The following is a 12,500-nucleotide window of genomic DNA, read 5'->3' as shown; positions in this document are numbered from 1 at the left end:
TTTTTGGTCATCAGTCTTTCTCTCTCTCTGTAGTAGACAAAACTGTTCGCTAGAATTAGTAAACCATAAGCTTTGTTAATTGTGATTAAGTAAAGTGAAGTAAAGTAAATCTTAATCTAACCTAATCTTACCTTCACAGAGGTATTCATAAAGTGAGCCTATCTTTTGTAGATAATCCTTGGTATATTGAGTCAGGCTGCAGCAAGGGGTTAAAATTTCACATCTGTGTGATCCTGCTTTGGTCACCTTGCCAAGGACAAGAAGCACAGCTTGGAGTTTCTCAAGCTGCAGTGACAAAATTATGTTTATGTATTTTGTGTTGTACATAAGCAAACAATGTTAAAAGCAGCAAAGAAAGTAACAAGGTGTATAAAACACTGACAAAGTATAATAAATATAAAATATATAATATTCATGTCTACATCAATTTTAATGCTACTCAGGGGTCGCCTAGCTTTAGGTTGCAGGTAGCCTTTGTACAAGCCTGAAAGCTGAAAATCTTTTGGTTTGACTACACTGGTAGTTTTCTGCTAAATTTTGGGCAAAGGTTTGTAGACTAAATAGTTATGTGCAACTGTGTGCGACTAGATAATCAACAGACACTTTCAAGATTTATTCTGAATAGTCAGAGTAATTGTGATACTATAACATCAACTCCATGAAAAAACATGTTCTAGTGTTGTTCTACTGCATTGTCTGTCATGTCTCAATAAATTAGTTCTGATAAACAGAGAATTGCTGACCAGAAATCATGTCAACAGAAATGACAGATTTATGGGTTAAGACAGCATAAAGCAAGTAACATGATGGCAAAAACAGTTGTATATACATCATGTATATATCAGCAGAAATTTAAATTAGCATTGTCAGCATTTTCCGTTTCAAATATTCAAAATGCAATTATATAACCAAGGAAGAGATTCAAAGGTAAAGGTGGCAGTAGCATAGGAGGTAGAGGAATGGCTTCATGCTTTACGGATGCAATGTTTTGGTTTTTCTTTCATCCAAATACCCGCTCCTCTCGCTTGGAATCAAATTTTGTAGCCTTTTTTTTCAGTCGCTGCTTTTGTGGTTGCTCCTTACAGTGAGAGCATATTTTTTGGGCACAAATCAAGATGCCCTGACAGAAAGGGCAAGTCTTCTTGATAGATCCCCAAAAGCTAGCTGAAATACCGTATTGGGGGATTCTATCCATTCAAATTCTGTGGTTGTATGCTTTCTTTACACAGCCGGATAGGGGGATAGAAGACAGAACCTGGCAACACTGACTGCCATTTCTGCAGCGCGCGAAAATCGTAAACAACACACTGCGGAAGTCCTGCAGTACCCGTCAACGTTGTTGTTACACACTAGAAATGTAAGCTGGTCGCCTAGCTAAATTAACTTTTATCAGAAGAAGAAGCGGCAGCAGCAGCTAAACTAACTCCTGGCTACTAAATTAGGGAATTAAAAAGATTCGCCACCAAATTCAGCAACATACGAACCAGTCCAGCGTTACGTCAGGAATACAACTGAATGAGTGAAACTGCCAAAGTGAAGAGGGACCAGCTGAATGAATCGATATGAATTAATGAATTAATGAATTAAGAGAGAGGAGAGGAGCGACGTTGCAGTCATGGATCGCTACAATGAAGTCAAGATTCTTCTGAAAAACTGGGAGCAGGGGTTTGTCCAACAACACCAAAGGAAACCCAACAAGGTGATTAACATTAGCCCGACTAACGACAGTTACCTAGCAACAAGTGTAGGACAGCGTTAGCATCACTTGGAACAACAGAAACAGAAGATTATTGACGTTAGTGCTATTCTAGTCTAGTCTAAAGGGAACATCATTTATATGAGCCATTTCAAAACAACAGTACATGGCTATAGTCTTATATATGGCCATGTACTATGCAAGCTAGCTGTAGCCTATTCTCTGAGAGTAGTCCTGTCTACTTCATGCAGCTCAGGGTGTTCCCAGCTTCTGCAGAGGCTCAGATGGTGAAGCTGCCACTGCCAGGTGGTGGATTTTGTGTGGGGATGGGAGTTTGAAAAATCTCACACAACAACCTCAAATATACGGCTACTGGAACCTATTCTGAAGCAGTAATGGATTTAAATGACACTTGATATGTAAGGAAACAAGATCCAGTGTAATGCATTTTACAGTTCCTGGAAAAAATGCCTAGGAAAACACTTAGGTGGGCCATCTAAGAGTTTAATAAACATAGGAAATCCTTCTTTTGGACCTGTCCACCCATCATTGAATAAGGCAGGCTGATGAATGCGCTTCTTGTTAAACTGCTGCACACTCTACTGACCTTTCATTGTCTTCACATCTTTTTTGATTACTTATATATACAATAAAAATGTATATTTTCTATTTTATATTATTGTACTCTTCTTTTTCATTCTTTTTCTGTTTACTCTGTCGACAGGACACACATGCAAATGCAAAGGACAGCTTACTGTCAGTTTGTTCCCATTTTTATTAAGACAATTTTAATATTACAATGTTCTTTCTCTTTCAGGATGACATTGACCAAGCCCCAGAAGAGACTAAGAGTGAGTACAGTTCATAAATTATAACATAGATAAACCCTAACCCTAACCACCTCTGTACCTAGAACTTCTGTAACATAAATGATCATTTTATGGATACAGGAACATAACATTGTATGTTTGCATTGCAGAGCTGTATAAGGAGTACCGCAGTTTGAAGCAAGCCAAAGAGAACAGCGGCAGTACCGATGGAACCAACGGGCGCACTGAACAGCACAGATCTACAGCTGAGACCAATACAGCCCAGAAGGTACTGGGGAAAGTGTGTGTGATTGTTTCATAAATGTTTTTGTGTGTATGAATAGGTTTATAATGACACAAGGGCAACACGACATGGTAACACAAACAAATTAGCCAGTTAGTCTTGTGCCAAATTGGAGAGAAATACTGAACTTCTACGACTTCAGAACCTGTCGACTCCAAAGGTTGTTTGATTGTGCAACTGCTCTCAAATTTAGTTTCTACCGCATGTGTCTGATGGTGTTAGTAGAGTCCCTCTCTCTCCCTCTCTCTCCCTCTCTCTGCCACGCTCTCTCCCTCTATACCCTATCCATTAATTTGTTCCCTGCCTCTCTGTCTTATCTCCCTACCGCCTTTCCACTCAGGACTCAGATTGTTGGGGGGCCCATCTGAACCGCAGTCAGCTGCCGGTGTCCTCTCCCAGTCTGACCGCCCAGGACAGAGACAGCCTTCAGGCCTCTGCCCAGTACTATGGCATGAAGCTCAAAAGCAATCTGGCCACACTCGGCAAGGTGAGAGAGAAGAAAGGCACCATTGAAAACAACTTGATCACACTCACTTCGGTAGGAGAGGGAGAGAAGAAAGGTGCTTTTAAAAACAACCTAGCCTCACTCACTTTGGTGGGAGACAGAAGATAGAATGGTCACAGCTACAATGAGCTCTTTGTTATTTTTTTGTATTTTTTTGTCTTTTGTTATCATTCCTTTTGTTTCTCCAGGAGAGACCGGTCTCATTGAAGAAATCTTTGATTCCTGGCCGGACGCCCCTCAAGTCCTGGAAAGACGGACAGGCCGGACAGACAAACAGCCCCACAGCTGGCACTCTCACAACCACACCCATCCGACCCAGGGCCAGCCTGGCTCTCTCCAGCCCCTTCTCACCAAGGTAATTCAATTGAAGAAGGTATTTTCATAGTAGCTGTGTGTCCCATAGTTCTTTGTATTTCACATTGAATTTCATGCTCATTTCCTTGACCAAAGTTGTACTACAGCCACCTTAAGTTACCAAGCCAAATGACCATTTAAAAACTTAATTTGTATAGAAATGCCCATTTTACCCATTCAGGTTTTATGTGACCCTTCCTTGTAATTGTATTTCTCTTTACAGAAGTGCTAAGACTTCCCCAGTGTCTCTGGCTGCACAGACTCTCAGTCCATTGGAGCCTGAAGAACCATTTGAACTATTTAAATCTGCCAGCAAGTCTTGTGATGAACCTGCTAATGCTGCCAGTAGTTGTAGCACCAGTAATAATAGTGGTAATAGTATAAGTATGAGTATTAGTTGTGGGAATCGCCATGCTTCCAGTTTAGCTGACCCTCCAGCCACATCCTCTGGCCTAGTCCCAACACCGTCTCCCCCAGGTAGTAAAGGAACTTCAGGAGGAGGTGTAGGAGCTTCAGAAGAAATAAAAGGAAATGTTGAAACTTTAGGAACTGTACAAGGAGGTATTGAGGATGCAGGTGTCAGAGCTTTGGGGAGCCTGCGAGGAGGAGGCACACAATTTCGTGGAGGCTTCAGAGGAGGAATAGGAGGTATAGGCGTTGGAGGCAAGCCCTCTCTTGTCAGCAGGCTGAGTCTGGTGGACAGAGACTGGCTGGAAAGGTGTCAGGTATTTGGAGAGGTGGAGGACAGGGAGAAACCCGGAGCTGGCAACCAAGAGAAAAAACTGGAAAGAAGAGGTGGACAAAGAGGAGAGGGAGAGGAAGCAGAAGTAGGAGCGGGAGGAAAAGGGGAAGGAGAAATAGGAGGAGATGAAAGAGGAAGAACAGGAGGAAAAGGGGAAGGAGAAATAGGAGGAGATGAAAGAGGAAGAACAGAAGGAAAAGGAGAAATGGAAGGAGAGGAAGAAAGAAAATGGGTAATAAGCTTGGGAACAGATGAAGGGTTGAAGACACCAAAATCTGCTGTACGCCGCACTAGAAAAGGGAGAGGAGGAAGGGAAGAGAGAGAGACGGAGGGAGGAGGGGAGGAGATGGAAAGAGGAGCGATGCCGCCTCCACCACCAGAAGATGACAGTGAGACTCTGCCCGAAACCAAAGGTGCAAAGAAGAGAGGGAGGAAGAGGCAGAGAGAGGGGGAGAACACAGAAGGAGAGATGACAGAGGAGGGAGGAGTGAAGAAGAAGCGGAGGAATGGCAAAAAGAAGGAGGAAAGCTCTGATGTAAACCCTAACCCAGACAAAGGAGGGAGGAAGAGGAGAGCCAAGAAGGAAGAAGGAGAGGGAGAGGGAGAAGAGGAGAAAGAAACCAGGGTAAAAGATAAGGTAAGGCAGTTTTTATTCTTTAGTGTATATAATTTGTGACATGTCACCCCACCTTTCTCCCATCTGTCTTAGAATTATTTTTAGTATACTGTATTATAAAGTACAAATGTATTAAAAGTGTTTATTATCAAGTACCCTATTATTCCTGTCAAGGTTCCCCAGGAGAACTTGTTGGGGGAAGTGGACGAGGAGATCGGAGTGAACAGAACTCACTACACACAGCCTGTCAGAGCCAGGTAAGACCAAAATCTTCTGTTCAAAGCCCCAATGGTGCACAATGGCAATAAATGAGTTTATAAATACAACCTTGGTGTTAAATGTATTTTAGGGCTGGGCGATAATTCAATATTATCGTTTATCGTCTTTCAGTGGAATCATATTGTGATGATATGAAGATATTTTAATATCGTGACACACATTTCTGCTGTCTAAATTGATGATGACAAGCAAATTTTACTTAAAAACTCTGATAAAATGAGGTATGGTAGGAATATTATTTGAAAATTGGTGTTTGACACCACACCTAACATTACCATTCGGTTCAATGAGATGAACATTAATTTGATTAGTTAACGTGATTTTGGATACATGAACCATATTGTGATATATATTGATATCGAGAAAAATCCTTATAATTATCATGATATTTATTTCAACCATATCGCCCAGCCCTAATGTATTTACTGATAATTTTGTTTACAGTGGTTTCTGATTGGTTGCATCCTTTAAGTAGAATATTTATCTTTGTGAACACAACATTATGTGTGCAACAGATTTTTTTTATAACAGGTTTTTGTACTATGATTATATATTTTTAAATTCAAATTCAATTCTTGATACCATAGCCAATATTATCAGTGTCAATAAAAGTACTGAGATTGGTACTCAGTTACTGTTCATTTACTTGGACAGCAATTGCATTGTTTTATTTGGACAGAAACACGAAAAGCTCAGACGGTAACTTTGTGAAGATAAATCTGAAGAAGAAGTCTCATGTCAAAGGTTACGCACTGAGAGGGGCTGGTCTACGCAAACAGGTAAATTCTGTGCTTGTGAAATGTGAATGACAGTTTGAATGTTGATTTTTACACCCCATGCAGGATTAGTCAGACAAACATAAGAACTAATGGTTAGGGATTAGGGAGACCGTCTTGCTCTGGATAAGAGTGTTGGCTAATAAACCAAATTTTAAATGTAAAATGAAATTATTTGTTGTATAATTAGTTGGTCAAATACTTCAAATCAACCCTGTTTCACAACTGTGTTTTATGCTAAATTAAAATGGTGCTGAAAAAATTTAAACATGTCATTGTTATCCTTGTGAAGGATGGCTAACTTGATGTATTTGTTGGCCTATTACCAGACACCTGAACCATGCAATTCAGTTTCACCTGGTTCTTGGACTACTTTCAGGCCAAATAACCATCTGACTATTATAAAAAATGGTTAAAATTAGGGGTTAGAAATTGAATATAAACCAGTGTACTCACAAATATAATGAATGTGTTTGTGTGTGTTTCAGATGTACATGCAGAAGTTTCAGCTGAAAGGGGAGCGTTTTGGTGGTGGTGGGGGGTATTTTGGCAGAGGGAGGAGGGGTGGCTTCAGAGGGGGGTTCAGTCGTCAAGGTGATACCTGCTACAAGTGTGGAGGAACAGGACACTGGGCCATCGACTGCAAGGGGCGAGGTAAGAGAGAGAGAGGCACATACACACATAAGGAGTTAATTTGCATTTTGGATAACAAGAACAAATGGGAATCCCCCTAAGGTACATTATAAATGTGACACATCCAAAGCTTTTTGAAAACATGGCAGAGAAAACTTTTTATCAACATGAGAGATTGACATGTAGAACCGATTTAAAAAGATGTGTTTCCCCTAAAGATATTCACCCACATCTGAGGTGACAAGATTGATTAAAACGTTGGCCTAACAATAAAAACTGAGGAAAGTATACTGGCCATTTTTCTAAATAACTATTCATCTCACTTTTATAGTGTCTGAAAACTATAAGCCAAGCCAGACTGTCAGCATTGGCAGACCACTTAAAGCAGACAGCGGTTGGACCAGTTGTAGTATGCGCTAGATTGCTAGATCGATTTTGTTGTTATTATCATCAATGAAATATTCAGTTAGTGGAAAAATGCATGACTTTGGGGCTGAGAAGGGGTTTGCTCCCACAGAGTGGTTTTTTTTGTCAGTTCTTCACACTTCATCCCATTCATATTCCTCAGCTTTAGCTTGGGGAAGAACACTCCACAAAAGGCCGCGAGTATTAATTCTGAATTCTTGGTATTGATCAACACCAACTACCTCTGACCTCTGTTTTGTAGCCCCTCCCCCACCCGTGTCTGAGGACCAACCAGCTGTAGAGGAGCCATTTGAGCTGCCCACCCTGGAGGAGGTTGCCAGGGCAACAGGAACCCTGCGTTCTCAACCGCTGGGTAAGTCTGTTCAGTTTACTGTCTACTTCATGAGCACACTGCTTTACTTCCTGGCTTAGTTCCTTCCTCAGTTGGTTTCTGACATTAATACCTGCTGTTCTGTTTTGCTAAATATCACAATACAAATAAAGTTACATAAGTTTTCATGTCCATGGGACGTGTGCATGCCCAAATGTGTCTGTGTCTCAGTCACGCCACGGATTTTCCGATCCAGTCCAAACAAAGCTATATTTATAAAGACTGGAATCCAAGCACAGTAGTTTACTTTGTTGTAACTTTGAGCCCGTATTTAATAATAGAAAAAGGGTTAGCACTAAAGTATTTCCAGTAGTTTCTGTGAGATGGAGTAATATGCGTATTATCACAGAAAATGATTATGATGCCTAATGGGAGGTAATTATAAAAATCCCATTTTTGGCATCTCTTTAGTACCACTTAAGTATTATATATTTTTTCTTGGCTAGTGATTTTTGCCAATTCTTTCAATTTTAGTGCAACAAAAACCTAAAACTGCATAATAAATTGTGAGAAATCCAAAGTCAAGCATTTTTGGTCGCTGTATCACAAAAAACTTGTTGAAATCCTGGTATCTATGTGGCTGTGTTTGTCATGTGTGTACAAATGCGTTTGTGTGTGTGAATCCTATTGTGTTTGTGTGTTCCAGTGACTGCTCCCAGTGCCAGAGAGGAGCAGCAGCACCAGGAAAAGGAAGTGGACGGCAAACATAAAGACGAGCTGTTGTTGAATGTGATTCGTCCTGACTATGAACGCCCCGCCCCTCCACCACCCATGGAACCACTGTATAGTGTGGGAGATGATGGAAAAGTCCAGGGTAAACACGCACACACACACACACACACACACACACACACACACACACACACACTCAATGAATTCTGCATTAGGTCTCATCGGACAGAAAAGTTCTGAGTAAAACACACAAATAATTATTCACATGTTGAAATACACAGACACACAAACACATTTACATGCATATAGGCCAACATACACTATATATGTTTACTGTATGTATATAGCATACATAAAGTACCGGGTAAATAAAAGTGAACATACACATGTGCAAAAATGTATATTTATAAACTTGGTGTGTGTGTGTGTGCGTGTGTGTGTGTGTGTGTGTGTGTGTGTGTGTGTGTGTGTGTGTGTGTGTGTGTGTGTAGCAACACCGGCTGAAGTGTATGCAGCTCTGAAAGACTTTGGATATCAGTCATTTAGACCAGGACAGGAGGAAGCCATTATGAGGATACTGTCAGGTATGTATACACACACACACTGTCTCTCTCTCTCTCTCTCTCTCTCTCTCTCTCTCTCTCTCTCTCTCTCTCTCTCTCTCTCTCTCTCTCTCTCTCTCTCTCTCTCTCTCTCTCTCTCTCTCTCTGTCTCTGTCTCTGTCTCTGTCTGTCTACCAGCCTGTCTGTCTGTATTTCTGTCTGTCTATATTTATGCCTATCTGTATGTCTATTTCTCTCTCTCTCTTTCTCTCTGTCTCTCTAGGTCTCTCTACCCTTGTAGTGTTGTCAACAGGAATGGGGAAATCGTTGTGCTATCAGCTCCCAGCCTATCTGTATGCTCAGAGATCGAAATCCATCACTTTGGTCATCTCACCTCTAGTCTCACTAATGGATGACCAGGTACACACACACACACACACACACACACTGTCTCATTATAAAATCAGCCAACACTCTATCATGGTTGACTGTAGTAAAGAAGGCTAAAGCTAAAATATGCTTTCTCATTTCAAAGTGACACTTGTCACTTTGAACAGTGATGCAATTAACAAATTCTGTTCTGAATGTGGCTTTTGTGTGTGTGTGTGTGTGTGTGTGTGTGTGTGTGTAGCTGTCTGGCCTGCCAGCTAAGCTGAAGGCAGCCTGTATTCACTCCAACATGACGATGAAACAGAGAGAAGCTGCTATAGAAAAGGTAACATACACAATGTATAGGAATCACCACAATCAAGAGCAGCAAAACTGTTGAATATGGAGGAAACACAGTTCTGCCTTTTGAACCCCAACACTTCCAGTCTTCCTGTCTATATCAGAGAATCAGAAACCGTACCAAATTTAAAGTCCAGACTCAAAAGGTATCCCTACAGCTCAGCTCACCCTTCCCATAACCCTCCACCACCCTCATAATTCTCTAAACTGTATTGAGACATTGTGGTAGTACCGTTAATACATCTTAAGCTTAATCCAACTAGAAACTTGAAGTAGAATTCACATGGTCATTGGTATTTTTCAGTTCAGAGTGTGTCCTGTCCTTCCTCTGTTCATCCAGGTGAAGTCCGGCGAGGTGTGTGTGTTGCTCCTCTCCCCAGAGGCTCTGGTTGGTGGAGGCGGCTCAAGTTCAGGCTGTCTGCCCTCCGCTCAACAGCTCCCTCCTGTGGCTTTCGCCTGTATAGACGAAGCTCACTGTGTCTCTGAATGGTCACACAACTTCAGACCCTGCTACCTCAGGCTCTGTAAGGTGAGTGTGTGTTTGTGTGTTGTGTGTCCTTGAGCAAGATGCTGAATCCATCTCCAGAGATGCTCTGACCTCCCTGGAAGGGTGACAAGTGAGAAAGGAAATTCCCTACAGGGATCAGTACAAGTATCATGTTGTTTTTACCTACCACTCTTATCAATTGGAGCCTGTCAATTCACCTGTGAGGATTCGGCTTTTAAACTACACAGATTTCCAGGTGTGACAGGGAAATGTGTCATTGCTACTCATTTTGTAGAGCTCATGTGAACAAACCATGTATTTTTTTCTCTCCTGATGGTAGGTGATAGCTGAAATCTTGAGTGAAATCTTGGTTGCAGACTGCCTGTCTCCAACCAATCATGTACTTGCATTGCTGTATATCCTTCTAATTGCTGCAACACCATTGGTGCTACAGCTACCAGTCGGCTAGCTCAAATCCGTCATGCAGCAGCGATGAGTAACACAAACATGTATGTGTGTTTGTAGGTACTAAGGGAGCGTTTGGGAGTGCGTTGCTTGCTGGGACTCACTGCTACAGCCACACTGTCCACTGCTCTGGACATAGCTCACCATCTGGACATCAGCGATCAGGATGGCATCGCAGTCAGATCTGCCGCAGTGCCCCCTAACCTGCAACTGTCTGTGTCCATGGACAGAGACAAGGATCAGGTGTGATTAGTGTGTTTCTGTTCAGTACAAGGCATATTTGTTGGATCTGTTTGGCCCTAGGACGCTGTAGTGAAAACATGCTGGGCCCAAATGTGGGTAGGACGGGGTTTAAGGGGTTTAGGGGGTCTTATAGCTGTACGATCTGCAGCAATGCCCCCCCCTAGTTGTTTCGTTCCCATACCTCTACGCCATGGGTCTCTGCTGAGATAAGTACAACTCTCTCTCTCTCTCCCTCTCCCTCTCTCCCTCTTCTTAGGCTTTAGTATCCTTGTTGAAAGGCGATCGTTTTGGTTGTCTGGACTCCATCATCGTCTACTGCACCAGGCGAGAGGAGACTGTTCGTGTGGCAGCACTGCTCAGGACCTGCCTACAGGGGGTGCTGGTGAAAGAAAACAGCCAAATCAGCAGCCAGACACAAAGCAACCCTGTAGGTCAGAAGAAGAAAGAGATGGGTAAGACGGGATGTTTTTAAGTTATCAAAACTCTCATGTGTTTGGGGTGGGGTCGCATGCAAAAAGGCAACATCAGTCATGAGCCAGATTTGAACCTACAACATGATACGGAGTGCATGATATGGAAAGTTATTGTATTACAATCACTCATAAAGTGCTTGCACCACTTGGCATTTGCAGGTTCTCTCTCTTTCACTCACTCGTCTTTTCATACAACTTCTTTCTGTATTTAGCCCGGAAGAAGATTCGTAAACCGTTGAAGTGGCAGGCTGAGACGTACCACGCCGGCCTGTCGGCGTCGGAGCGCCGCCGCGTCCAGAACAACTTCATGTGCGGGGAGCTCAGAGTCGTGGTGGCTACTGTGGCCTTCGGCATGGGCCTGGATAAATCAGACGTCCGCGGGATCGTTCACTACAACATGCCCAAGGTTGGTAGTGGAGCAGTTCATTTAAAGCAGTGGTTCCTCACACCATTAAATCGTGATTTGTGATCACAGTGAGGCGCCCTCTGTTGAAACAATGTGACTGATTTTGTTTACATGTTGAGTTATTGGATTGAAGACATTTATTTCATTCTCAAAATACGACAGACATGTATAAAGGAGATCCAGGAAGCTTATTTTCCATCTACAAGTCAAGAACATATATGAATACACCCAAAATTCCACTCTATGTTAAGCCAAACATTAAAAATGTAACTCAAACTCTCTAGTAAAGATTAGTTTAAGATTCATTTTACAACATTTTCTACCACCTGAATGCAGGTTTTAGTTGTTTCAGAGCTGCCAAAGCGACATTCAGGATCTATCCGTCTTTTTATCTATTATGGCATAAGTGATCATCTATATCTACATCAGAATTCCCATGCTGGTAATTGTTCTTTCAGAGCTTCGAGAGCTACGTTCAGGAGATTGGGAGGGCAGGGAGAGACGGAGAACCGGCCCATTGCCATCTCTTCCTGGACCCTGAGGTGAGTCTTTACCCACATATCTATTGGGAAGCTACTGCTCTGATACTGGGCATCCATAGGCTGACGTTGGCCTAAAAATGCTAGATTGGAAAATGTGAACATTATTATGCAATCCAATCCGTTGATGTAAACTGATTCAGGCAAACTTGCTCACTAAAACTTCATGCTATAAATTAATTCACCAAGTGTGTGTGTGTGTGTGTGTGTGTGTGTGTGTGCAGGGCGGGGACCTCCATGAGTTGCGTCGTCATATCTATGCAGACACGGTGGATTACTACACAGTAAAGAGACTGGTCCAGAAAGTCTTCCCTCCATGTAAATGTCGACAGATACACCAGAAACAACAAGACATTGCCAAGGTAACTTTCCTTTGTGTCTGCGTGTGTGTGTGTCTGTGTGTGTGTGTATGTGTGTGTGTTTGCCAAACTCCG

At 42.2% G+C, this 12,500-nt stretch overlaps 1 protein-coding gene across 1 annotated transcript in view; it reads left to right on the top strand.

The window, feature by feature from the left end:
- Nucleotides 1–1,596: 1,596 nt before the first annotated feature.
- The window catches only part of recql4 (RecQ helicase-like 4), a 15,445-nt gene continuing 4,541 nt past the window's right edge, over nt 1,597–12,500 (top strand). Inside the window, exons 1-20 of the mRNA XM_071525105.1 lie at nt 1,597–1,699; nt 2,514–2,547; nt 2,676–2,794; nt 3,150–3,296; nt 3,503–3,669; nt 3,892–5,047; nt 5,201–5,283; nt 5,985–6,084; nt 6,570–6,735; nt 7,382–7,492; nt 8,157–8,324; nt 8,674–8,766; nt 9,008–9,144; nt 9,356–9,439; nt 9,794–9,982; nt 10,466–10,648; nt 10,905–11,100; nt 11,334–11,527; nt 11,986–12,069; nt 12,291–12,428. Of these exons, the coding sequence (XP_071381206.1) occupies nt 1,616–1,699; nt 2,514–2,547; nt 2,676–2,794; nt 3,150–3,296; nt 3,503–3,669; nt 3,892–5,047; nt 5,201–5,283; nt 5,985–6,084; nt 6,570–6,735; nt 7,382–7,492; nt 8,157–8,324; nt 8,674–8,766; nt 9,008–9,144; nt 9,356–9,439; nt 9,794–9,982; nt 10,466–10,648; nt 10,905–11,100; nt 11,334–11,527; nt 11,986–12,069; nt 12,291–12,428 (3,633 nt within the window). The 5' untranslated portion in view covers nt 1,597–1,615. The remainder of the gene's footprint in view (nt 1,700–2,513; nt 2,548–2,675; nt 2,795–3,149; nt 3,297–3,502; nt 3,670–3,891; nt 5,048–5,200; nt 5,284–5,984; nt 6,085–6,569; nt 6,736–7,381; nt 7,493–8,156; nt 8,325–8,673; nt 8,767–9,007; nt 9,145–9,355; nt 9,440–9,793; nt 9,983–10,465; nt 10,649–10,904; nt 11,101–11,333; nt 11,528–11,985; nt 12,070–12,290; nt 12,429–12,500) is intronic.

Source organism: Centroberyx affinis, unplaced genomic scaffold, assembly GCF_046629955.1.
Source record: "Centroberyx affinis isolate AG114_WGS23_722 - 3 ecotype Tasmania unplaced genomic scaffold, CSIRO-AGI_Caff_v1 ptg001267l_1, whole genome shotgun sequence".
Lineage (NCBI taxonomy): Eukaryota > Metazoa > Chordata > Actinopteri > Beryciformes > Berycidae > Centroberyx > Centroberyx affinis.
The sequence above is the reverse complement of the archived record's forward strand: the minus strand, read 5'-3'. Positions and strand labels throughout refer to the sequence as shown.